General features: G+C 44.5%; 1 protein-coding gene across 2 annotated transcripts in view; it reads left to right on the top strand.

Annotated features, from left to right (window-relative positions):
• The window catches only part of ADGRD1 (adhesion G protein-coupled receptor D1), a 118,227-nt gene that overhangs the window by 80,441 nt on the left and 10,564 nt on the right, over positions 1–27,222 (top strand). For both annotated transcript variants that reach the window (XM_058851764.1, XM_058851763.1), the window contains 4 exons: positions 2,818–2,971; positions 6,529–6,595; positions 7,546–7,612; positions 13,532–13,623. In XM_058851764.1, the coding sequence (XP_058707747.1) occupies positions 2,818–2,971; positions 6,529–6,595; positions 7,546–7,612; positions 13,532–13,623 (380 nt within the window). The remainder of the gene's footprint in view (positions 1–2,817; positions 2,972–6,528; positions 6,596–7,545; positions 7,613–13,531; positions 13,624–27,222) is intronic.

Raw genomic sequence — 27,222 nt, 5'->3', positions numbered from 1 at the left:
ACGGCTGCACCTCCACACAGGAACCTTCCCTCCATCTGAGGAATCTGCTTTGAACGAGCCTCAGCCAAAAAAATGCCGTCCTACTGCAGGGGGAATGCCTCAGGAATCCCAGGATCTAAACCTTTCAAACTGGCACCTAGAACTGCTGGCTGAGATTAAAACAAACAGGCTGAGTTAACAGTATCACCAGTAAATATAAACTGTAAATATATTTATATATTAAATATATACAGTAAATATATTTATAAATATATAAATTTATGCCAGTAAAACCCATTTCTTTCCACTGTTGATTTAAAAAATGCAACTTAAAGTAACGTAAGGTCTTTGGTCAAAAGTTCCACCTGAAGAGCAGAAACAAAACCTGATTTTACAATGAACTCTCAGGGTGCTCTGTGTTTGTGCTGGTAAAAACTTGGCTACTTTTGTGACCAGCTGTTGCTCCACATTGTTTTTCAGAAGCAGCCAGTGGTCTCTGTTATTGGGGGGCTGGTGGGGGTGTTCTTTCTCAGTAAAAGTAAATATGAGGTTTGCACATTGTTCATTTTGCCAATACAACAGTTACCTCAATTTATATTCAGCTCCAATGGGGTCCCTTGAATTTCTGTTAAGTTTCTAAATAACTGTAATGCCTGGTTTGCACAGGCAGTCATTACCTGAGGATCTAAAAGCACTTTGGAAAACTAAATTCATATTCTTTTGCTGTTTAACATTCAGGTGGGTCCTGAATGAGTCATGCAATCTGCAAGGGAGAAAATGAGAGGGGATGGTTTAGAAGAAAAATGAAATGAAGACATTGGAGAGTAGCAAAAGAGGACACTGAAGACAGTAGAAAGCAGGCATGGAAATAATCCTCTCTAAGTAGAGAGCTAAAACCCTGTTGAAAGGGCACAGGCTTGAGGGCGATAGGAGGTTCACTCAGCGTGGCAGTGTGTCATATTCTCACAGGATTTTCTTTTTCATCCATCCCAGATTTTCAGAGTTCAGCTGAGTCACTTCAGGTGGTGTGTGAAAGCCTCTTTGCACCTTACCAGGGCCAGCATCACCTTCAGCCCGTGTGAAAGGGCTTTGTGTTTGTGCTTTGGCTTGGATGGAGGCAGGACCTGTGTTCTGCAGGGACCAGTGCCAGCATCAGCCACATCTGCAGCACCTGGGGCACTCTCAGAGCTCCTGCTCGTTTAGTGAGGCTTGAGAAACTCACACAGGCTCAAGCTGCACTTTAATAGCTGCAGATTTTCTCTTAAACCTATTCTGGAGCTACTCTGGTGAAACTGGGACAGGAGCACCAGAAAGCAAGACCTGTTTTATATCACAGGGTTTGCATCCACATGTTTGTGGGGAAAATGGAAATATTATTTAGAAACAGGAAAATGGAAATCGAAGCACAAGGTGTTAGCCTGCACTGTGTTTTTTTCAGTACAACCAGAAAATCCAATGTCTCTACTATCTGCAGCTCTGGATCAGGGTTTTTATCTCTTTCTCACTCATTACTCCTGCTTGGCATTGCTGGAAGCTTCCAAGAGGACAGGTGAATGAGCTGCTTTTGTTTGTGATATATCTATAAAATTACCTCTCTGTTTCAAGACTGTCCTCAATAAAAACAAAAAAAGATAAATATTTTCTGGGAGGCCTTTCTGAAATCCTGCTTTACTTTCTCATCAATGGTGATAGGACAGACCTTGCTGCTGGCTGGGCTGCTTTTTCTATTTCACAACTAGAGAGTTGTCAGCTCCAGGAGTAGCAGGAACAAGATCTGCCTTTTTACAAGTATTCTGCTAAAAGGAGGGTGTTTCACATGGTGCTGCAAGGGAGACACGCCTGGCTTTAGCGTGGAAAGGCTCAGCTTCTCAGTGCTTTTATAGAAGGCAATTTTGCCATATAAGAGGAACTTCTAAGCAATAATTAAGGCAGAAAACCACCAGAACGAGCAACGATTTTGCTTTGGGTTTTATGTACAAATCTGCAACTAGGTATTATACAAAATTATATACAGACCAACCTCCTGCTACTTCACTGTGTGCTATTTTTCTGCTCTTCTGTGATTCATATTGTTTGGCTACTCAGAAGTTGGAAATGATCCATTTGACAGAACTAGCCTGTAAGTCAGCTGTATGTTGCATTTATATTTTTGTGGACTAATCTTCTGGTAGAAATCAAAAGGCATTAAAATGGATTTTATAGCCTTATGATAAAATTAACTGGAAAGGCTTTTACAGCTTTTGTCAATAAGCTAATCTAGTTTAATAATATGTCAGTGAACTTTGTGAAATACTAAACCACATACAGACCTCACTTACACGAATTAACCCCAAATTTATTGCTTTGGAGTACATGTGGTCCCATTGGATTTGCATTAGAATGTCCTTGTGCTAGTCCAAGTGAGTCTGTACAGGAAAGCCTCAATTTTCATTATACTGCCAAGTCCCAGCATTTTAATTTTCATTGGAGTACAAAATCCCAAATCACCAACATAAAGAATAAAATGCCAGCACAGCACAGCACAGCTCAGCAAAGGGAATTCACCATTGACATCTGAGGCAGAGCTGGTTCCTACTGGTGGTGCAGCACGTTGGGCAATGCTAGGGGGTTTTTATTTATTTTTTTTTAAAGGTAAGAGGATTTGTTACTCTGAAGCTGTATGAAAATGCAGGAGAAAAATGAGATTGTCTATTGCTTTCACTTTAAGACAGTTTTACTTCAGAGATTTAGAATTTAGCCTGTAAAAGTCTATGGAAATTAAAAAAAAAAAAAAAAAAAAGAAAACCAATGTGACTGTGTCACAAAGAACTAATGTATTCATTTTTACTCTTTATTTAGCTGCCTTGCAAGATATTGGCCATTCTCCTTCATTTTTTCTTCCTGAGTGCCTTTGCGTGGATGCTGGTGGAAGGATTTCATCTTTACAGCATGGTGATCAAAGTATTTGGGTCAGAAGAAAGCAAGCACTTATATTATTATGGAATTGGATGGGGTAAGCATTTAGTAGCTGCTTATTTTAAGTCTCCTCACTATAGGACAAGATTATATTCAGAGCATATTTGAAATTGTCATCTTATGATCACAGTTTGCCTTACTGAGAGCAGGTCTGTTGGATGAGAAAATGTTTAATTTTTCTGACTGCAATCTGAATTCAAAACACGCAGTCCTTGAGCCCAATTCCACTGCAGGGAATGCCACAACCTCCCCAGGCCAGACCAGACTCTTCATTCCCAAACTGTGGGAGGGAAAGCTCTCTACACTGCTGTGTTCTTTTTCTGGCTCTAACACACACCCGTGGCTTGGTCTGTCTGGATTCTGCAAAGTCATGCATGAAAAATGGGCACAGAAATGTCACAACACTTCACTGGCTGGTGCTTTGTGCCCTGAAATCCTTCGAGCAGCAGAGTGCCCAGAACCCCAGTATTATTACCAGGGATGAAGAATTGGTTCTGTGGCACAGGGGTGTTCAAGCCTTTCTAGGTGCAATAATGAAACATAATCCCTGGGCATATTTGGAGAGCCAGCACTGGGAGCAGGGGAAGGTCTCCTGCTCTCACAGCCCTGGGAGCAGCAGTGGTGCCCAGCAAAGCTCCACACTCGGAAGGAGAGGGAACCTCACACGCTGAGTCAAAGAACAGGTGGCAAAAAGTAGAAAAGGAATATCCATGCAATTACAGACAGTTTCAAAATATGTTAAAATATGCATTATCTTCCCTCCCCTCCAAATTCATTGGGAGATACAGCAAGAACAATTATTTCCATAACACAGAGCTGCTGCAGTCACAGTTGAAATATTTAATACCTATTTGGCACCAGGCAGATCTGGGTGATAGTATTGCTGTGAAGCATACATGTATTTCAAGAGTTACCTACTTGTCCTGTTTTTAGTATGTCTTTTTTATTTTGTGTGTCTTTCCTCATTCATTTCAAAACCTTCTCAGCAGTTGTGCCTGAGGGCCACAGTCCCCTGGGGAAATGGGAAATGCCCAGGCTGAGGGATCTCTGCAGCTGAAGGTTCTGTCCTTGCCCTCACTGTGTGACAGGTGCAGGAATATCACACCCATGTGCCATTTTCTGCAAGGTTTATTGGCTGTAAAATGGCAGGGATTTAGCAGACACAGGAACACAGCAGGCATCTGATTGATTGGGTACAAAAATCCCCAGAACTGTTTCTTTGCCCTGGTGATTCAGCACATCAGGCAGAGGTGGTTGTAGCAAAGATTTTGTGCCACAGTTTGTAGGATGCTGGTGGCAGAGTTTGTGATTCTGGATGTTTTCCCATTTCAGACAGTTTCCCCTCCTTTAGAAACTCTCACAGAGTGAAGACACTGTTCTGAGCTGTCAAAAGACATAAATTCCATTATTTGCTGTTAGTTGATGTAGTCCTTGACTTCTGCCCAGATCTGATATAACACAGCAGAAGAAAATCATAGAAAATGAACTTCCTCAATATAAATGAGAATATACTCATCCCCATCAAGCAAAGTAGATCTTTTCATCATTGGAAGGAAATACACTTTCATTTGTGTCTAATGCTTCATCTTTCTCAATAAATGACATATTTGGCCTTTTAGAATTGATGTCCTAAAATTAATTTAAATTGTCTACCACAAAGTTTCTACAGCCTGTTTTGTTGTTTGGCTTTTTTTATTATTCTTTGGGGTTTTTTCATGTGTAGAAGCCACAGAAACTTTCAAAATACAAAGCTTCTTAACTACTGAGTATATCCCATATTTATAAATATATATTCATATCAATATATAAATATTTATAAATGTGCTTCTAGCTGCAGTTATTAAAGAATGAAAATATTTTTTCCAAAAATGATATTTCTGCCAGTAGTGGAAAACTTTAGGCAATTTGTGAGAATGATAGTAAATTAAGCAGAAATTGCCTGTCAGAGAATTTTGTAAAACCTTCATGCAAAAAACTTAAAGAATTAAAAAGAAAATTGCAACTTTAAGCTATCATGTCTAATACTCTGTCTGGGACCTGTTTATTAAATTCTGTAAGATGATAAAAGCTCAAACTGTCACATTTTATTAAATCATCCAGGAATTAACAGGCAATCATTTAATATTTGAAGGGATGGGTTTTACTGTATTTGGAACTGCTGGCAATAAACCCCAGCTCCTGGAATGAAGAGCCAGGACCTGGCAGTGCTGGGGCCAGAGCAGCTCCTGACACCAGGACAGAGCTGCCTCTGTGTATTCATGGAATTCCTGTGGATCAGGAGCAGAATTGTCTGTGTGGAATTCCTGTGGATCAGGAGCAGAATTCCCTGTGTGGAATTCCTGTGGATCAGGAGCAGAATTCCCTGTGTGGAATTCCTGTGGATCAGGAGCAAAATTCCCTGTGTGGAATTCCTGTGGATCAGGAGCAGAATTCCCTGTGTGGAATTCCTGTGGATCAGGAGCAGAATTGCCTGTGTGGAATTCCTGTGGATCAGGAGCAGAATTCCCTGTGTGGAATTCCTGTGGATCAGGAGCAGAATTGCCTCTGTGTATTCGTGGAATTCCTGTGGATCAGGAGCAGAATTGTCTGTCTGTGTGTAATTCCTGTGGATCAGGAGCAGAATTGCCTGTGTGGAATTCCTGTGGATCGGGAGCAGAACTGCCTGTGTGGAATTCCTGTGGATCAGGAGCAGAATTCCCTGTGTGGAATTCCTGTGGATCAGGAGCAGAATTGCCTGTGTGTAATTCCTGTGGATCAGGAGCAGAATTCCCTGTGTGGAATTCCTGTGGATCAGGGGCAGAATTGTCTGTCTGTGTGTAATTCCTGTGTCACCAGGAGCAGAATTGCCTCTTTGTATTCATGTAATTCCTGTGGATCAGGAGCAGAATTGTCTGTGTGTAATTCCTGTGGATCAGGAGCAGAATTCCCTGTGTGTAATTCCTGTGGATCGGGAGCAGAATTGCCTGTGTGTAATTCCTGTGGATCGGGAGCAGAATTGTCTGTGTGGAATTCCTGTGGATCAGGAGCAGAATTGCCTGTGTGTAATAATCTTGCAGACCTTTGACATATTTATGTTAAAATCAGCCTTGAGTGGGCAGCTGGGACGGTCTGAGTTTGCTTCTGTCTCTTGCTGCTGGGTGTGATGCTCTGGATAACCAAATGTCACCACTCTTGTCCTCTCACCTGCTCTTCATGCACCCTGAGAGAAACTCTGCTCTCCTGTCTAAGATGTTCTGAACTCTTGAGCAAAAATGCACTTCCCTGAGGGAAAGTGGTTAAAATGAGGCTGACATTGCTTCACATTGTCAGTGCTTGGGCAGCAAGAGGCAGAGAGTCCATAAACCAAAGCCAGGCTTAAAGAGGACTGTGATTCACAAGGAATTAGCACTAATTCAGTTTAACAGTTAAACTAGTACTCTATTAAAAAGTCATTTTGTTTGTCTGACATCAGTTGATTAAAACATGTTGGATGTCAAGTTAGACTTAATTTGAAAATGACTCTGAGCTGTTCTGTTTATAGAAAATTTAGCAGAACTTGCAGGGCTTACTGGAAGATGTGCTTTTATTCTTAATACTGCATCTGCCTTCCTGCAGGCTGCCCACTGCTGATCTGTGTCATTTCTGCAGCCTCGTCCCTGGACAGCTATGGAGAAAGTGGCAAGTGAGTACGAAAAACCCTCCCTGCAGGTGCAGGAAGGATGAAAATGCGGTGTGGAGGAAATCTGTAAATGTGTTAACTGGGCTGTGGTGCTGCAAGATCCTCCTGGGGAGCAGGGGGAGAGTCTGCAAAAGGATGACTTTGTGTGGATATATTGTTAAACATAGAGGCCCCAAGCCTGGTTTTCACAGAGATGATGCACAAAGAGCTCCTGAGATGTTTTTCCTGCTTTTCACTGAAGAGCTCCTCAGTGAGCTCCCTGCCCAAGGGGGGAAAATCTGCACTGAGATGAGAGTAATTGTTGATTAAAGATTCAATCTTCTGGAGAAAACTGCAGCTGCACACCTGAAATCTGGAATGGATAATGTCCAAAACTTTGAAAATTAATTTCCTTTCTAATTTATGAAAAGAAGAGCAAATTTATCTGAAAGAACACCATAGGATTTAATCCTAAATAAGTTCACAGTAAACAGGTTCATCTCTTCAGGGCTGGAAGAAGGGCCTGTGAGGCTGTGTTTGCCAGCCCCCTCCCCACCAGGAGAGGCAGGGAGGGCTTTGGTTTGTCTCTGGCTGCAGTGAGACAGATTCACTCCAGTGAGACATTTCACAGTGCTCCAGAGCTGAAATGCCTGCCTGTGGCCGAGGATACCAGGACAACAAACTGCAAACAAAACACCTCCTCCCTCCCCATCTCTGCACTCCTGTGGAGGTGGGCTGGGGCAGAGAGGTGTCACTGTGTGACAAATCCACCAGATCCCACCTGGCATCCCTGGAGTGTGAGGGGAAAAGGAGCTTTTTCCTGATGTGCCGTTCCCTCTCTCGCTTTCAAAATTCATCAGTCTTTTTGCACTCTCTCTTAGCTGTTTTAGAAGTTGGGGTGTTTTTAAATTAGTATCATAACTAATTAAATGACTGTGTGTTTCCTCCAAACCAACTCTGATCTTCCCCTGCAGCTGCTGGCTCTCGCTGGAGAATGGAGCAATCTGGGCTTTTGTGGCACCAGCGATGTTTGTAATTCTGGTAGGTACAACCACAGCAGCTGCTGCTCCTGGTGCCAGCCCCACTGCAGGACTGGCCCAGGGGCTGGGCTCACACCTTGTGCCAGCCCAGTCAAACAGCACTCCTGAATGCTCCAGAAATTCATGATTCCTGCTCTGAATGTTTGTGTTGTGCATGGGTGTGCATTAGTTCATGTATATTAATTCTCACACTGTTAATTTCATTATTCAAAGACAAAGATAGGACATAAAACAGTGGGACAGCCCTGCTATGTGATACCAAGTGCCCCTGGGGGTTTTGGCAGTTCTCAGAAACAGCTCCAAAGAGCATTTTGTGTTTCACACACACCAGTGAAAGATGAAACCCCAATTCCAGCCCGCTGCTGCTTGAAGCTGTGGAGTGTCCCCAGGGGAGAGGGTGAGCAGGGAGCAGAGGCTGTGTTGGAACAGGGTGTGACTGTCACCCTTCAGGGGCTGGGGAGGCACCAGCCTGCCCCACAGCCCTGTCCCTGCAGTGCTCACAAACCTGATTTTGTCCCCTGGGGCTTGGTTTGCAGGGCTCAGGTAGGACAGCGCTGTTCAGGTGAGTTTGCAGGGCTCAGGTAGGACAGCGCTGTTCAGGTGAGTTTGCTGGGCTCAGGTAGGACAGCTCTGTTCAGGTGAGTTTGCAGGGCTCAGGTAGGGCAGGTTGGGCAGGGCAGGGATGTTCAGGTGAGTTTGCAGGGCTCAGGTTGGCTGCTCAGGGATGTTCAGGTGAGTTTGCAGGGCTCAGGTTGGCTGCTCTGGGATGTTCAGGTGAGTTTGCAGGGCTCAGGTTGGGCAGGGCAGGGATGTTCAGGTGAGTTTGCTGGGCTCAGGTTGGGCAGGGCAGAGATGTTCAGGTGAGTTTGCTGGGCTCAGGTTGGGCAGGGCAGAGATGTTCAGGTGAGTTTGCTGGGCTCAGGTTGGGCAGGGCAGGGATGTTCAGGTGAGTTTGCAGGGCTCAGGTTGGCTGCTCAGGGATGTTCAGGTGAGTTTGCAGGGCTCAGGTTGGCTGCTCTGGGATGTTCAGGTGAGTTTGCAGGGCTCAGGTAGGGCAGGTTGGGCAGGGCAGGGATGTTCAGGTGAGTTTGCTGGGCTCAGGTTGGCTGCTCAGGGATGTTCAGGTGAGTTTGCAGGGCTCAGGTTGGCTGCTCTGGGATGTTCAGGTGAGTTTGCAGGGCTCAGGTAGGGCAGGTTGGGCAGGGCAGGGATGTTCAGGTGAGTTTGCAGGGCTCAGGTTGGCTGCTCTGGGATGTTCAGGTGAGTTTGCAGGGCTCAGGTAGGGCAGGTTGGGCAGGGCAGGGATGTTCAGGTGAGTTTGCAGGGCTCAGGTTGGCTGCTCAGGGATGTTCAGGTGAGTTTGCAGGGCTCAGGTTGGCTGCTCTGGGATGTTCAGGTGAGTTTGCAGGGCTCAGGTTGGGCAGGGCAGGGATGTTCAGGTGAGTTTGCTGGGCTCAGGTTGGGCAGGGCAGAGATGTTCAGGTGAGTTTGCTGGGCTCAGGTTGGGCAGGGCAGAGATGTTCAGGTGAGTTTGCTGGGCTCAGGTTGGGCAGGGCAGGGATGTTCAGGTGAGTTTGCAGGGCTCAGGTTGGCTGCTCAGGGATGTTCAGGTGAGTTTGCAGGGCTCAGGTTGGCTGCTCTGGGATGTTCAGGTGAGTTTGCAGGGCTCAGGTTGGGCAGGGCAGGGATGTTCAGGTGAGTTTGCTGGGCTCAGGTAGGGCAGGTTGGGCAGGGCAGGGATGTTCAGGTGAGTTTGCTGGGCTCAGGTTGGCTGCTCAGGGATGTTCAGGTGAGTTTGCAGGGCTCAGGTTGGGCAGGTTGGGCAGGGCAGGGATGTTCAGGTGAGTTTGCTGGGCTCAGGTTGGGCAGGGCAGGGATGTTCAGGTGAGTTTGCTGGGCTCAGGTTGGCTGCTCAGGGATGTTCAGGTGAGTTTGCAGGGCTCAGGTTGGGCAGGGCAGGGATGTTCAGGTGAGTTTGCAGGGCTCAGGTTGGACAGGGCAGGGATGTTCAGGTGAGTTTTCTGGGCTCAGGTTGGCTGCTCAGGGATGTTCAGGTGAGTTTGCTGGGCTCAGGTTGGGCAGGGCAGGGATGTTCAGGTGAGTTTGCTGGGCTCAGGTTGGCTGCTCTGGGATGTTCAGGTGAGTTTGCTGGGCACAGGTTGGGCAGGGCAGGGATGTTCAGGTGAGTTTGCAGGGCTCAGGTTGGCTGCTCAGGGATGTTCAGGTGAGTTTTCTGGGCTCAGGTTGGCTGCTCTGGGATGTTCAGGTGAGTTTGCAGCGCTCAGGTTGGGCAGGTTGGGCAGGGCAGGGATGTTCAGGTGAGTTTTCTGGGCTCAGGTTGGCTGCTCAGGGATGTTCAGGTGAGTTTGCAGCGCTCAGGTTGGCTGCTCTGGGATGTTCAGGTGAGTTTGCTGGGCTCAGGTTGGCTGCTCAGGGATGTTCAGGTGAGTTTGCTGGGCTCAGGTTGGCTGCTCTGGGATGTTCAGGTGAGTTTGCTGGGCTCAGGTTGGCTGCTCAGGGATGTTCAGGTGAGTTTGCAGGGCTCAGGTTGGCTGCTCTGGGATGTTCAGGTGAGTTTGCTGGGCTCAGGGGCTGTCACAGCCCCTGTGCCAGCTCTAATGAGCTGTCCCTTTCCTGGGGAGGGAGCAGGGTCACAGCTCCAGCGCTGGCACACGAACACTCCACAGCAGCTCACGATGCTCACACATTAAATTGCAGTCATTTGTAGCTACACCACAGCGATTACTCCAGGAGTCAGGAGTGTTTGCAGAGACCTCTGTGAGAGCAGCACCTCCTCAGCTCTGCTTCTGATACTTTTATTGACCAGGTTACCTACAGTGTTTCCTGCAGGCCCTGGTGTCAGATTGAAAGCCTGAAGATGCAATAGACTCACTGATCCGTGAAACCAGGTTACATTTAAAGCTTTATGTAGATTTTCAGAGGCATGGACATTAAAGAAATAGCACAGAGAAACTTGCCCAGATTTCATCACACAGAAAACCCCCACAAATCCTGCTCACAAGCCAAAGCAAGGAATATATCCGTATATATATATTATAGTTATATATATAGCTATATATATATATAACTAGTGTTTAACATTGCATACCTCTGTAACTATTTGGCAAGCAGAAGGTACACTCTGAACTTCTGCACGTGAGTTTAAACTCAGAGGTATGTAGATATTAATGATTGGAGAGCAATTAAAATAATCTAATATTCATATGTCCCCTCCTCACGTTAGCACTTGCTTTCTGGCCATTGATCAGCACCAAAGGAGGAAATGAGGTGCAGTCAGTAACACCAAACCTCTCCAGGCTGCTGTCCAAGGGTGCTGGTAACCAGAACACAGCAGGTAGTGAAATGCTCACTCACCTGAGCAAGCACAGCCTCCAACAACTTGCATGTGCAGCTGCTTGGCAGAGAGAGTTGAACTGTCTGGCTCTAACTCATGATAGATAACATTTGTGCAGCTCAGATTATGTTCTTGTAGGGATACAAATACTTTCAGAAAGAGTGAGCTCAACAAGGCTGATGCACGTAGAGCAATTTGTTAAATAGTCTAAGCCCAGCTCTGCCCAGAATAGCAGCGAGTGAGCTGACAAATTACCTCTCTGGGCATTGGATATTGCAGCTGAAAAATGTGTTAGTGCCCATAGGGAAATAACAGGGCTAAACACTGTGCATGTGTGCCTGTGTTCTTTCAGTACAAATTAGCCACCCGTTGCATAAACTAGCATTTAAGTCTGAGAAAATACCTCTCAAAAAGCAGTTTTTGACTAGATCGATCCACAGTGTCTCTGCCAAGAAAAAGGATTATGCTGTGAGGGAAATGGGGATTGTTCCTTTCAACTCCCACTCCCCAGAGACAAGGCAGACCCATCCCCTTTTATCCTGCCCCAGCCCCACAGGCAGCCCAGACCCCACGGAGCCGAAAGCAGAATGAGCTGGAGGGAGTGTGACTGGGGAAACACTCACACATCTTTTCTGGACAGTAATTCACAGAACCTCCCAGCCCTGTATGGAATCCCATAGCAAATATTCTCTTTCCTTGGGGTTTGAGCCACGGGATGTGATGAAGGAAAGAGTTCCTTCTAGGTGTAGGTCTTTTGGCTTCTACCTACATCTCAAGGTTTTAAGATTAAAAATCCCCCACACCCCAATCCACAGCACACAAGCCTCTGTATCATCCTCTTAAAGCAGCTTCACAAAAAATCCTTGCAATTAATTTGCAATCCAAACTAAGCCCAGCCTAAGTTGCCCTGGGACGTGTCTTCAGTGGAAAAAAATCCCGACTTGCCAAAGCACCTGAATTTCTGACACAAGACATTAAAAGTTGTGGCAGAAGGCTTTGTTTGTTAGCAGCCATCTGCTGCCTCGGTGTCTTCCATAGATGGGGCAGAATGAAGGGAGCTCTGTTGAGAGCATCTGTGTGCAGGGCACAGAGGCAGAGCTGCAGGTGGGATGAGGAGGAGATTCACAGCATTGCAGGGGCAAGGCCCCTCTTTTGTTTCCCTGTAAATTGTTATTTTCCTGGTGGTCCAGTTCGAGTGAGAGTTTGCAGGGCTCTGAGTATAGCACAGAAATGGCTTTCTCAAAAATGCTCATTACCACCTCAAAGGATTTATAGAAGTTATTTACAAAATATGATTTGGTAGAAATAGGGAAAGTGATCCCAAGACCATTGAATTTCACCTCTTATCTCTGTAAAGCTGATTGAACAACAAGTACACTTGTTATTGAGGAGCTGGCAGTTCCACGGGGTATCCTTTGAATAAACTCAAGAGCCATGGCAAAAACAAACTATTACAGATATGCTCTGATTCTACAGCAGATGATGATCTGCCCTTAGAAACCTAAAATTCAAAAAGGGATCAGAAGATTTGAAAAAAAAAGCCAAGGAAATTATTATGATAAAATTTAGACATCTTTAATTTACCCTCTTATCCTCAGAGTTAGAATATTTATGTCAAAGCAGAGGATGATTATTGAGTTTTAACTGAGGAACAGTACTTTTTTGAAGTCTTGTCTTTCTTTTTGTTCTGTAGTTCAGGATAGTTTTGTTCTGCCCTTGTTCTTGATGCTTTGTGCAACTTTGGACAGGAAGGGGAAAATATGTCTTTCACCTTCCCATTGTCTACCTTTTATTTTTCTTTAAACCCAAGGTCTCTGCACAGCAAGACAGTCTTTGCCACATTTCCTTTAAGATTTCCCTCTTCCTTCACCTGTGACTCCAGCACAAACTTTCTTTTGTTGAACATTTTCAGTCTTAGTCTTTTCAAGATTTCCTACTTTTCTGTTGGGAATTCTTTTCATTTTATTGATGTTTCTGCTGGACCTGACATCAAAAAGAGTGGAGCCTTTGAAGAGTTCAGATTTAACATATTTTTCTCATTTCTCCTTTAAAGCAGTTGTGTAGCTAAACTGTAAGCAGGCTGTGGTGAGAAGCAGTGCCTGTACACCCTGAGGTGTGGCAGGGAAGGTGCTCTCTGAAGTGTGCGCACGTGGAGCACAAAACCAAAGAGAATTCAGCCACGTGCCCCGCCTGAGGAAGTTCCTGCAGGAACTCTCTGACATTTGTTGGCTGGCAGGGTATTTATTTACAGCCAGGGTATTTATTTGTGTGCTGGGGATCCTGAGCACCTTGGCTGTGAGGCGATGCACAGAGCCAGGCTTCTCCTGAGCAGCCAAGGGTGCTCCTGAAGGAAAGAGAAAAGCAGCAGCTTCCCACTGTGGGGTGGAAATCATTGGCACCAGGCAAACCACACCAGTCCAACCCTGCAAACCCCTTCTGCCAAAGAAAGACAACACAGAAAGCTTCTGTTTCCTGTAGTGATTTACAACACCCTCCAGGGCATCCTGCACCTCAGACTCAGCTTGCTTTCCTGACCGAGTCTTGTTCCTCCTTTTCCTCCTCCAGGTCAATATTGGCATTCTCATTGCTGTCACAAGAGTCATCTCCAGAATCAGTGCAGACAACTACAAGGTCCATGGAGATGCTAATGCCTTCAAGTAAGTTTCTCTCATTGAATGATAACAGCAATCTCACACGAGCAATGTTACACCGTGGCCTTCCCCCAGAGCACTGACACCATTCCTCTTCAGTAAAAAGCAAATACTGTTGAAGGTATTCTCCACTTGAATGCAGCCAGTTCACCACTAAAATAAATCATATTTAAATAAAGCTGAATGCTGCACGGGGTGAAACCTGTGCTTCAGCAGGAGCTGAAGTGCTTCCCTGCCTATTACAGTCTCCAGCACTTGCTGATTCATTATTTTCCCTTTCATTAATGGAGACTTTCCTCTTCCTGCTGTAGTCAAAAGCTGAATTTCACAGGGCTTCATTAATCTGTACTGGCTTATTGCAACTCTTCTGCTCCTTCTAAGGACAGGCCTTGTTTCTAGCCCCAGTTCAGTATAATGTTTAGGCATATGCTTATGTTTTAGACTCTCTTGACACTGCAAGGCACACAGACTTACACTGGATTTAAATGTGTGCCTAAATTCAAGCAGATCTTTGTATTACAGTGCCTTGAGCCTCTTGGGGTGCTGGCCTCTGAGAGTTAATCATTTTAAAATAGCACTGGCAAGTCTGGAGGGGAAAATGTAAGGCAGACACAAAGCTACCTCTGAATATACAAGGACAAATTCTGATTTCTGAAATATATATAGAGATTACATGAGTGTAGCTAAGAAGATAATTTAATATATCGAGGCTAAATTAAGATGTTGAATTTGTGTCTCCTAAAGATGCTTTAGTCCAAATAGAGAAATGACACTGTATATAAATTAAAGAATATGGAACTTAGATAGAATAGAAATGTGCTGATGGCTTGTATTTAATGTTTCTGAGGCACAGGTTATTGTATGATAAGGATTTGGTGCCACTGTTCTGAAATGGTATCATAAAGAATAATTTTTATGCTTGGATTACTTATGTAATTTTGAAAATGCCATTCATTTTAAATATTGGTGACAATTACCTAATTGAAGTTAGTTTAGTTATTGTACACTTATCCAACAGAAAAAGAAAAACAGTAAATAAGTCTACACAAAAATCTATAAGATAATTACACTGTAGTGAAATGAGAAGCCTGGGAATTAAAATGACTTTCAGGTTTGGCTGAGCTCCTGTGACCTTCAGAAATACAAATGAAATATAGAAACTCAGGAAGCAAATAACTGTATATTGTCAATGCCAATTTTTATACACTGTCAGAAGTTCAAAGACAAAGACACAACTCCATAGGTCCAAAGGAGCTCAGAAACTGTTCCATGTACTTGGATATGGAGCACATACACTTAAGAGATACTTTTACTTACTGCAAGGAATTGATTCAATGCACACTGTACCCTGCACATTAACACTTCTTTTATAAAAAAAACCTCTGTGTGTGCACATAAGTAAATAATTTTATGAATGATTGGTCTAGGAATAAGAGGTAGTGCCTTTAATGAGGAGTAAATGTTCTTAGCCCAAATATTATCAGCTGTAGATTTGGAATGGTGTAACTCTGTACTGAAAATGAGACTTTTCCAGGTACCCTGGCTAAGAGGTGCCATGTCATTTTCACTTTACAGTTTCAGGATTTGACCTAACAAAAGTTACAACAGGGAAAAAAGTGATTATTAGAGGGCTGATGCATCTGAGAACTCAAACCATTAAGTTAGTAAGTGGAAATATGCTGTGATAGAACAGCTTTCCTCAGAGAACTAAATTCAGTCAACAAAATACAATAGAAGTTAAACAGAACATAGAGAATAGTTCTTCTGTAGATATCATTACAGAAATGGATCCTCAAAGGAAGTTTGAAATGAGAAGAGCATAAATAAATGTTCATATCAGATCTTGGAAGGTGTTTATACCCTGATTTAGCATAGCAGTGAGGCATGATGAATTAGAGGTTTATGTACAGAGGATGTCATGGAGAAAGTAACCAGTCTACTGGAAAAAAAGATAATTATAAGGCCTTTGTAGCACCCTCTTTAAGGTTTAGTGTGAAAACCTTCCATGTATCTTCCAAAATATAAGAGCACAAAGCGGAGCAGGGTTCTGATCTGCCAGGTGCACGGGAAGTTTTTCGTTCCGGGCTCCTGGGAGCTGATTGCAGGTTCTTCACCCAGGAGGGTGGATAAGCACAAAAGGAATCAGTGACAAACACAGAGAAACCAGAGAAGCAGAAAGGCTCTATAGTTTCTGTGAGGAAGGACTGCAGGGTAGTTTTGGAATCAACAAGTTCAGCTGGCTTGGGGAGGAAGGCTGCAGAGCGCTTTGTGAACTGTGAGCCTCAAATAAAGGGGCTGCCAGGCATCCGTGAGTGCTGCACCTCACTGATATTCACTGTGGGCAAAACTGGGCCGTGTTGGGAAGAATTTCTCCAGCCCTTGTCACAATCCAGAGCTGGATCAAAGCAGCCTGGTGTGGTTTGGTGAGGCAGGAGAGCTTTGGCACCGTGTCAAGGCTGTTTGCAGCAGCCGAGTGGGCAGTGAGCAAAAATGGCTCTGTTGGAGCTGTGCCTGTGGTGTCAGAAAGCCAAAGGCAGAAAACGAGAGCTGCAGGGCTCACAAGGAGCTGTGGAACCCGCTCAGTCCAATAAACTTGGGCAGTAAAAAGGAGGGAAGGCAGAGCTGTCTCCTCAAGCTGGGATGAAATGTGAGCGGCCAGCACGATGAGACAGCGAGCTCTGTGTGCAGCAGCCCAGCCATGGCAGCTCCTGGGCAGCCACAGCGAGCTGAGGGCCTGCAGCCATGGCCAGGGGCTGGGGCAGGAGCACGAGGAGCTGCCAGTGCCACCTCCATCCTTGGTGGCCCAGGCCAGCTCCCACATCAGCCTGGCAGGGTGGCCTCACTGCTGTGGCCATTGCTGGCTTCCAACCCGAGCAGCTGCTGCGGCCTGCAAACCGCGGCCTGCAGGGCTCAGGGGACAGCTCCTCCTCACGCTCCCTCTGGCCAGGCTCTGCTGCCAAAGCACGTTTAAAACACTCCAACAAGTCTTTTAAAACACTCCAACAAGGACTAAATTCCATTGCTGTGGAGCCTGGATGGGACAGGACCTGCCCTGGCTCTCTCCTCTCAGCTCCTGAGCTCAGCAAAGCTGACACCATGTCCACTGCACCCCTGGTCCCTGCAGGAACAGCTCCTGCTGCAGCTGGTGTTTGTTAAATGTTCATCTCCCCAAAAAGCTCTGATTCCTCCCCAAAGGCAGAGGAAATCCCAGGTGTGCTCAGACACCACCATGGCTCAGGCCAGGTGTGAGACTCAGCCCATGACTGAGCAGAGATCAGCTGAGGAAATGCTGAGAACAAAGACGCGTTTTGGGCCGTGATGGTATCAGCTAGAACGGGTGTTTATTGCTAGAGAAGTGCTTAGTGCTGGAGCATCTTTAATTTCTGAAAAATTAAGTTGCTTGGCAATGCAAGTGGATATTACCAGCAAGGCTTGTTTCTCTTGGCAACAAACAGCAGTAAACTGATGTAATTATTTAGAGTAATTGTTCCTGATTTTCCATATGGCAACAGGTCCTCTCGAATGCTGACTCAAACGTGACTGCAGAACATGCACAGCGTGAGCCAGTGCTCTGCTCGGAAGGCAGCATCTGACAAACTTCAGGTTTAAAAGCCAAAACAGAAAAGGAAATTGTGAACAAAATTCCTTTTAGTGTCATAAAATTAATTTATTAATCATCTTCCCCATTCACATTTCCCCCAGAACAAAGTGCAGTTATTGGCTTATCGATCTCTTCAGGTTCAGATGTTGCTTGTCACAGAGAAGAGCATCCTGCTGAACATCGTGTTCTGCTTTCACTGCCACTGGTGTGCTCATCCTTTTTTCCTTAAAGTAAATAAAAATAAAGTAAATAAAAATAGTGCCCCTAAAATGAATTTAACAAGCAACATAAAAGACTAAGCTTTTATGATACATGAATTGCAAAATACCCAGTAATTTAAGGCTAAATGAAGACAATTAAACAGTTTTTGACCAGAGACACTAATTAAAGCATAGTAGACTCCTGTGACAGTCTGAACAGTAAATATTTGGTCACTGTAGTAATTTTCCTATGTGTGTGAAAATAGCTACATTTTTAGTGTCTGAAACTTTAATTCTGCAGGAGCAGTTTACTGGAAAGAGCTGAGCAAAGAATTATTATCATCTCCTATTTATTACTTGAATTTACTTAAGAACATGCTTTTTGTATTGTTTTTGAAGCATATTGAACAAATATACAGAATACGATCTTTTCCTTTAGTTGTGATTGATTATTCTTGAGCCTTTTATCAGAGGATTAGCTATTGACTCTCAGCAAAATAATTTTGAGCAATAATTCAGTTGTGGCTTAATGAGAATGTTTTGCATCCAGGGAACAGATTTTCTGCCAGAAAGCTAATTTAAATGTTTTAGTTTATAGAATGCTGAATCTAATACCTTGAAACATTTAAATGCATACATGCAGGATTTGTTTGAATTCTCCATTCTGTTTTCAGGGACATAACTAATCATATATTTGAGTTTAAGCATATGAGTAGCCTCTCTAAGCTTAATGCAATTAAGGCAGATTAGTTTAATGGAATTGCTCATGTGCTTGAAAAGGCACATGATTACATTTCTGAGTTATGAACCATTTGAACTCTTTTCCTTACTTATTTTTGCTGCATCTAAAGACTTAACTCTACTCAGCACATTCATTGACTATGAGGGTCTAAATAAGTTTTTTTTGCTTCCTGCCTCACCTTTCAAAGTCTCATTGTTTTTTGCATGCCAAGTGACTTCTCTGGTACAGTGAGAAAAGATCCCCAATGTGGCAGTGTTAGAAATGTGAACATTTCTTTCCCCATGGGGACAACTCTTGCCTGATTACCTTTAGCACAGGTAATAATCTGACTGCCTGAGTTCCCTCGACTACAGGGGTTCAGGTATAACACAAAGAATTCTCAAAGATCTGTTTGGCACTGATGGATATTGATTGCAGCAGAGGAAGGAATGCCCAGCTTGTCTCTGTTCTGCAGGAATAGTGGGTTTAGTTTAGAAGCAAAGACACCACGTTTATCCAATCCCCTGTGATTTCCCAGCCACTTCACTTCTGCATTCTCCTGTCCAGAAGAGAGAGTTTCATTTACTTTTCTTGAATAAACTGCCAAGACCAACTCTTATTAAATACATTCTCACTGCTTACTCTGAAATGGTCCAATGAGTTGGAAAAATCTCTGTCTTTTTTATAAACTGTACACTTCAGCACTCAGTGAACCGGGAGTGATAGCTATCATAATCATCCATGGAGAAAGCAATTACAGAAAAATTAGAAATAATTCTTAGCTTTTTGCCCTATCTTTCTTTCATTTTATTATTTTCTTCATCCCTCAAACTCAGTGAAATAGTAAAACAGTTCTTTATTTGAAAAAAAATGTTTTCTGTTTACTTAAATTAATGACTGAAGATTGGGGAAAATGGCAGCAGCTGTAGCCAACGGGAGCAAAACAGGGCTCCAGGAAAACCTCAGCACAGTCAGTCAGTCATGTCAGCTGCTGTGGTAGTTCCAGCTGCATTTTTTAATGCATCACAAAGCCCTGCACGTGAAACTGAAAAGGGAGTTGTGAGCTTTAGTGCAGATCTGTTCCTCCCTTGGGTGGCCGTGCACAGAAAGCCCTTCCCTGGTGCACCAGGGCAGTTCTGCAGCAGCTGGGGCAGAGCCATCGATCAGAGCCTGCTCAGCCAAACTGCTCCTGCATTTAATCACTGCTCTGTTCTGTGGTTCCTGCATTTAATCACTGCTCCATTCCCTGCCACGTTTATAAACACTCCCCAGCCCTTCAGCCCAGCCACCTCCTGCCTGGGACACAAATCCCAGGAGTCAGTGCTGATAACTTCGGTGCTTTAACATCAGCTCTTATTCTGCGAGCTCCTGAATATTGGTTGCATTTTGTTCTTGTGATTCCATTCCTGTTTTGTGTCATTTGGTGTCCAAAGACTCCTGGTTCTAAGGATTATTCCCAGCTGTTCATTCTCACAGAATGTACTTGTCAATCAGAGCATTGCTTGAAGCTCTCACGAGAGCTCTCCTGCCAAAGCTGTACCACCATCTCCTCCCTAACTAAATTCCACCTCTTTGTGATACCATTAGAGAATTTTGCTTTGCTTTTTTTTTTTTTTTTTCTTTAATCTCCTTCCACAATGAAGGTGAGGAGCAAGTTACAGTCTGTAAACTCTTCTGAAAGTCTACAGGGATTCAAAATGCACAGCACTAGAAAATCCTTTCTGTGCCTTTCTGGGTGGCAGATGCTTGCAGCGCAGCCCTCGGAGACAGGAGCACCTGCTTTTGTGTGCTCTAATGAAAAGGGAAAGAGCTTTTTCCATTTGCTAAGGGAGAGCCATCCGTTAGACAGAGCAGTGTGACAGGCCAAATCTGCTTTCAGCAGCTCCTTTTCTTCACAATTCCTCCCTGTGTGTGAGGAAGCGTGTTCACTGAACATGGCTTCAAACAGCATGAGTGATGCACCTCTGAGAAACTGCTGGAAGGAGGAGAGTTGACTGGTAACAAAGGAAATAATGAAAATGAAAGTATTAAGCACTGACAACTAGTGAGCTGAAGTGCTACTGCCAATGATAATGTCTTCAACCTAATTAAATTTTTGGCTCATTGAATATGACAAATACAAATGCAGTTTGGGTGTCTCCTTATTAGACTCAGGGTTTTAGAGGAAAAATAACATGGGTTTGAATGTTGCCAGTGAGGGTATTAATGAGGAAATGCTAATCTTCTGGAGACCATAATGACAGTAATGAGCATGCTTTCCTTGCTGCAGATGCTGAGAGTCACAGCGCTGCAGAAAGGCTCCAGGCCACGCTGGGATTGTTCAGGCCCATTTCAGGCCCATTTTGGGAGGAGTATTAAAAGATTAAAAGTATGTAAAGCATAGCTGTAGAGAGGAGGCTTCTCTGCAAAAGAGAGAAACAGGGACAAATAGTAACAGGCTTAAAGTGATGAAAAAAATCAAATATCTTTAAGCTTAATGCGAGGGGAGTTGCAAGGCAATGGATCTGATTACCTGGAGAGCTGCTGCCTTTGAACAGCTTTCACAAGTGGTTGTACCCCTGCCTGTCAGGGCTAATTCTGCTGCCAGGAGCGACAACCAACCCTGTCTGAGCTGGGTCAGATGGCATTTGAGTCCTTCCACAGCTTATTCTTTTCTTGGTTGTCTCCTTCTGAGCCAGGACTGTCCTTCGTGGGAATATTTTTGTGTCTGTCACTGCTCCTTGAGCAGGATTTGCTGCTCCAGGGCCTGTTGGTACTGGCTCCAAAGGAACAACAGCTCTGACACTTGTGCCTGTTTCTTTCTGTGTTAGGAAGGGCAGCAAGACAAAATATATGGGTACAAAATATACAGGGAAAACTTCATCCTTAAGAGGTGCTGGTTTTTCTGAGTATAAAGATAAAACAATTTTTATTAGATGTGCTTAGTCATGTTTATTTTCACATCTGAATGTCAGGATAGAATAAGGTTTATTAAAACCTGGTTATTAAATCCCTGTGATGAAACCTTGCTGTGAACACACCAGAATCAGTGATGGAGGTGAAGGGTACGAGAGGAGGGGCCACCCTCCAGCTTTTATCATCCTGTCTAGATGGGAATGCCTGCAAGCTTGTGTTGTATTTATTGACCTGTGGCTGGATCAGGTTCCTGACTCTGACCTGACACATTCCAAGGGCAGTGGCTGCAGGTGGAGTCTGTCCTCTGCAGGAGCCTGGGGGATCTGATGGGGTCTCCTTAAGACAAACCAGGGTTTGCACAGCATTTAATGAGAACAAAACTCTCTGCTGGCCCCTTGCCTGAGGCTGGATCACTCCTGATGAGTCCTTTGTGGCACACAGGGTGCCAGGAGGAGAGGAGCCAGGTGGAGGCTGTTGTTGGCACATCTGGGAACACTGAGTGCTGCTGTCACTCCACTGTCCCCTCCCTGCTGCCAAAGTTCTTAGAGGATAGCTTCTCTCCTTCTAGAATTATAACAACAGTAATTTCAAGTTTTGAAAATCTGTAGCTTTGAAGTTCACATTCATTTGTTTTTAAAATGTCCTAGCTGGATTTAGTTTTCCATTTTTTAATATCAGATTTTAAGCCATGAAAGTGCTGGTGGGAGGACGGGGCTGTGAGTCACAGCTTGGTGCCTGGTTCCAGAGTAACAATTAAACGCTGCTCGTTCATCACAAAATGGGACAATTCCCTGTGAACAGCAATAACCTCAAGAGTTTGCTTCAACTGCTTCATTTACACCCTTGGCTCCAATTTATAATCCTGGAACTCTGTGTCAGCTTTATGCAGAATAATAAGAGCAAATATTCTAGTTGTGGCATTGCAGAATATAAATGTTATTTAAGCATGTGCCTTGTGCAGAGCTCTGGGCAACTTGTAAATCACTGCCCAGTCTGACACAGCTCGTAGCTAAGTGTCATTTACATATTTGCCCAATGAAGCACTCTGAAAATAAAATTAAATAAATGGAAAATACAGGTAATTACAATAAAGACACTGTCTTAGTATCAAAAATGCTTTTAAACTTTGAGGTGCTCTCTTCAGGTCTGTAATAAATGCAAGGGGTTGCAGCTGGGCTCCAGCAATCCTTGCAGTCCTGTTTCTTTTTTCCCGGTGTGTACATTTGAGACAGGTGCCCAGGCAAGGGTACAGGTATTTATTTGCCACTGCTGCAGTTAAAGCTCATGTGAACCATTGCACATTGCACAGAAAATGACTTTTCTTCCTCGGTTTGTACGCCTGACCTTGGTCCTTTGCTGCTCGCTGCTGCCGCTGCCTTGGAAACGGGAGAATGATTGTTCTGTTGGTGTCGTTGCATAATTAAAGGTCACTGGAGAGACTGCTTGGGTCAAGAGATCATTTTCAGAATGCAGCTCCTCAGGGGGTGAATGTTATTCCACAAAAATTTTTTTCGTGATTTGACGTGATCGTTACTTTGTCATCCTAAATTAAAATATAGGTCTCGCTGATACCAAATTAAAAGGCAGAAATGCTTGCCAAACCCACAGATTCCCAGAGCTGCTTTTTCTGGGTGTTCCAGGGCCACAGAAGCACCAAGCTGTGCACTTGGTGTCAGCTGGGGAGTGCTAAATGGCTGTGTAATTGCCACTGACAATTTGGAAATGTGTGTAGAAGGAAATCACTTTGACTGGTAAAAGCGGGGGGTTTGAGTCTCTTCAGGGAGTAACAAGCTCAGAAGCTTTTTTTTCTCTTGAAAACTTGATGTTTCTGCAAGGACAGTTTGAGAAAGGAGCAATTGGAGCCTGGGCCATTTCTGACAGGCTGTATTTTCTAGATTACCAATAATTGTTGGTGCTTGCCTCCAGTCTTTCCAAAGAACCACACTTTTCTTGAAAACTCAAACCCAACACGACACACGGAGCACAGAGTAGAGGCTACTTCATATTTTAGCATATGGTGTGCCTGCTTTGACATCCTGGAGTAAGGAAAACAGAATTAATCATGATGGGTTTTCATCACTGACTGCAGCTTTATAAAAGCAGGTCTATAAACTGTGTTTCATTACAGTTATAATTAATTAAATGAAGCTAGCTCTATGCAATCCTGTGCTTTGGACAAGTCTTGGAGATTTTAGGTTAAAAAGGCCCCATCCACGTTACCCTCCTGGTCTGGCAAGGCAGAATAGATGTCACTGCCACACTCTCCTTTGCTTTCTTTTGGCCCAGAGGTTTTTGAAAGGTCTGTCTGCTTGTGGTTTCTCTCTCTTTGTTTTTGATGCACCCTTTCTTCTGCCCTGCGTGTCCTTTCTGAGCAGTGTGTGTTCCCCATCAGTATTCCTGTCGTGTGAGTGCTTCCCTCACAGCTCCTGCTATGGAAGGAGAAGGCAGCGCTGTGGGGTCCTTCCCAGAACTGCTGAAATGTGACATTCCCTCTTTATTAGCGCTGCCTCTGTCATCTCAGCTTGCTGCTGGGAAAACAGACATTTTCACCACATGATATGACAGCTATAAAAAAGATTGAGATGGCTGTGAGTAGCTCAATAAGACTGATTTTCAGAGTATTGTTTCAAGATGACTTGTAGAGATTTAGCCAATTAAAAGTAGTGAGAGTTGGGCTGCTGCAGATTCATGTCTCACACTGACAGTTTGCCTCGGGACAGTGTTCGGAATTCTGTCATGAGGTGGGAGAGCTGCACTGGGAGCTTGGAAAGGGGATGAAACACTGGAGATGGAATCAGAGATAATCAGATACAATCAGATATAATGCAGCATCTGACCCTTTGAGACACTGGCATTTCTTTGTCCTTGGAGACACAAAGGAGATTTTTGGGAATAATCTGTCACAAGCAGTGCCTTCCCCTGGGCTGAGCCCAGCAGAGTTAGTTCTGTGCTAGCAGAGGAGTCTGAAGGATCAGACTGGTTTCAGACATGCAGAGCACCCAGGGCAGCCAAGGCTGGATTATCCTGTTGCTCCTGTATCTGACTTTACAATCATATTTGTCAATTATTTGATATCTTTGACCTAGAGGTGGAACTAAGACCATAACCTGTTCAACCCAGGGCTTGCTCATGGCAAACTGGGTATCTGTGAAACCAAATTCTCCTCCACAGTTCTTGCTGCTCTTTTGTCCTACCTTTGGAGACAAACTGGCCCCTAATAATAGCACAGTATGGTAAAACAACTGCAAAAACAAAAAACCCTTTACCCATTAGAAAATTACAGTTTATTTTCTTTTAAAAAACCCAAATGAATCCCTCCAGATTTTCTGGTCAATTTGCTTTTGTGAGACTATTAAAGAAAACCTGCAATGGAAATGGGTAATATTTCCTTGTCTCCTTTTTCCCCCTCTTAGCTCTAGAAAGCAGCTCCAGAATATTTCAGGGAAGAACCAAACACTGTGGGAAATAAGCAAGTGAACATTTGTATTCAAGAAAGGAATAAATCTTCACTATTGTAAGGATCAGGGCCAATTGTTTTCCTTTTAAACTGCTTTCATTTTCCACATGATTTTCTATGGATTTAATTATTTTGGCTTCTGGCCATGGTCATCATCAAGCACTCCTGGGAAATTTGTTCTGTCATCCATTTCTGGAGTCTCACACACTTTCAGCAGCCACAGCTTTTGGATTTCCAAAAAGCATAACCTGTGACTGATCCAAAACTCCTGCCCATCCCATGTTCCTGGCTGCTGGAGAAATGCAGCAGTGACTGTGAACCCGTCCTGCAGGGTGGTGTCTCACAGCTGGGACTGTTCCCAGCAGATCTGCAGTGTCTGTCTGTCTGTCTGTCTGACTGTCTGTCTGTCTGTCTGTCTGTCTGACTGACTGTCTGACTGACTGACTGTCTGACTGACTGACTGACTGCCTGACTGCCTGACTGACTGCCTGTCTGACTGACTGACTGACTGACTGCCTGACTGACTGTCTGACTGACTGACTGACTGCCTGTCTGTCTGTCTGTCTGCCTGTCTGTCTGTCTGACTGACTGCCTGACTGACTGACTGACTGCCTGACTGCCTGACTGACTGACTGCCTGACTGACTGACTGACTGACTGACTGACTGACTGCCTGACTGACTGACTGCCTGACTGACTGACTGACTGCCTGTCTGTCTGTCTGACTGACTGACTGACTGCCTGACTGACTGACTGTCTGTCTGTCTGACTGACTGACTGACTGTCTGTCTGTCTGACTGACTGACTGACTGCCTGACTGACTGTCTGACTGATGGACTGACTGACTGCCTGTCTGTCTGTCTGACTGATGGACTGACTGACTGACTGACTGACTGACTGACTGCCTGTCTGTCTGACTGACTGGGGATATTTGTCCTGCATGCTCCTTTGGCAGTTGCTATGGAAAACAAAACGTGTTCTGTTCCACGGGGGCTCCTCCTGAGCTTCGAGTGATGCTCCAGGAGAAGCAGAGCATGACAGGGAGCACAGGGACACAGAAGGTTCTGGAGATTAAACACAAATCTGCAGCAAGGCTGTTCAGAGTGATGGTGATTGCTCGGAGATCAGAGAATGCCTGGCTGTGCTGTGGAGGGAGAGCAGGAGAGCAGGACAGCAGGAGAGCAGGAGAGCAGGAGAGCAGGAGAACAGGAGAGCAGGAGAACAGGAGAGCAGGAGAGCAGGAGAGCAGTCAGGAGAGCAGGACAGCAGGAGAGCAGGAGAGCAGGACAGCAGGAGAGCAGGAGAACAGGAGAACAGGAGAACAGGAGAACAGGAGAGCAGGAGAGCAGGAGAGCAGGACAGCAGGCTGTGGAAGGAGAGCAGGACAGCAGGACAGCAGGACAGCAGGACAGCAGGAAGGACAGCAGGCTATGGAAGGACAGCAGGAAGGACAGCAGGTTGTGGAAGGACCCCTGTTCATTAACTCCCCCCATTGCTCATCAAACACTTCTGCTCTGACAATAAACTCTCATTTGCTTTGATAACTTAATGGCAAAGCTCAGTGGGAAATTAGCTCTTACCTTGGGGACTGAGAAGCAGAGAATGCTGTCTCAACAGCAGTGCAGTGAGAGAATTAGTACCAAAAAATGTTGGAGAAAGGAATTATAGAAAAAAAGTGGTAAAATCCAAGTTTGGTTTCCCATGGGAAATCACAAAGTCCTAAAATTCAGCTTGCAAGGACATTATGTTTTAATTCTTTATATTTGTTTTTAATAACTTGCACTAAAGACCAGGTGAAGGATATGTTTGGGTTCAGTACTTAATTTTTGGGAAGTATTTATTTTTTCTTTTGTGTTTTCAGAATCTGGAAGCAGTGGAGGTGACAAGAGATGTAACTATGGAAAGCCTTAGCAAGACGGATTCCTGAATCCCTGGTTAGGTGCTTAAGTCAGAAGTCAGTGCTGCAGGCCCTGGAATTGCCTTCTCCATATTAAAATTCCTAAGGTAGCTCCAATTCTGGCCATGGCCTTAATTTTGTCTGGTTTGATGGGGATTTGAAGTGAGACTTGAGTTTCAGTCCCTGCTCTACTGAATATTTAATATAAATTCAGAAATATTAATAAAGCAAGGATTAGGTAGGACTCTCCTCTCTCAGGGAGTGCCTTGTGACTTATCTGTGGAGTTCACCTTCTCTCTCTGAGCCAGAGAATATTTAATTATTCAATATGAGTGGGTCAGGTTCAACAGCGAGGAATGAGCATCAAGCAGGGAGTCAAAACTCTTTTCTGCAGAAATGGAAAGTGCAACCCTTAGGCAAAAGAGTGATTTGAGCCCAGCCCTTCTGTATTCTGGGCAAATGCTGCATCTCCTAAAGGCAGTTTGAGATTTTTGGGAAGGCCCGTGAGAGGTGAGGCTGCTTTGGCAACATCTGCCTTCTTGTGAGGGTCTGTGGTGACAAGACACACTGTTAAACACTGAGGGAGACAGAAAAGGAACAATTCCACCTCTCTTCCCACTCATGTGATCAAAATTAATCTGAATTTAGTTGCTGTTGCAACCGAGGGGTTTTTTTCTGTAGCTACAATGCTTTCATTTAGCAGCCTCTTCCTGGGTTATAAATGACACCCACAAGAAAGCAATGATCTGAAGTGACTGTAAATGGTTCTTAGTCAGATTCACACAATTATTTTGAAAGCGCAAATAACATTTGGGAAATGGGAAATGGCCTCTGC

This window comes from Poecile atricapillus, chromosome 16 (assembly GCF_030490865.1).
Source record: "Poecile atricapillus isolate bPoeAtr1 chromosome 16, bPoeAtr1.hap1, whole genome shotgun sequence".
NCBI lineage: Eukaryota > Metazoa > Chordata > Aves > Passeriformes > Paridae > Poecile > Poecile atricapillus.
Note: the sequence above shows the minus strand (reverse complement) of the source record. Positions and strands in the feature narration are given on the sequence as shown.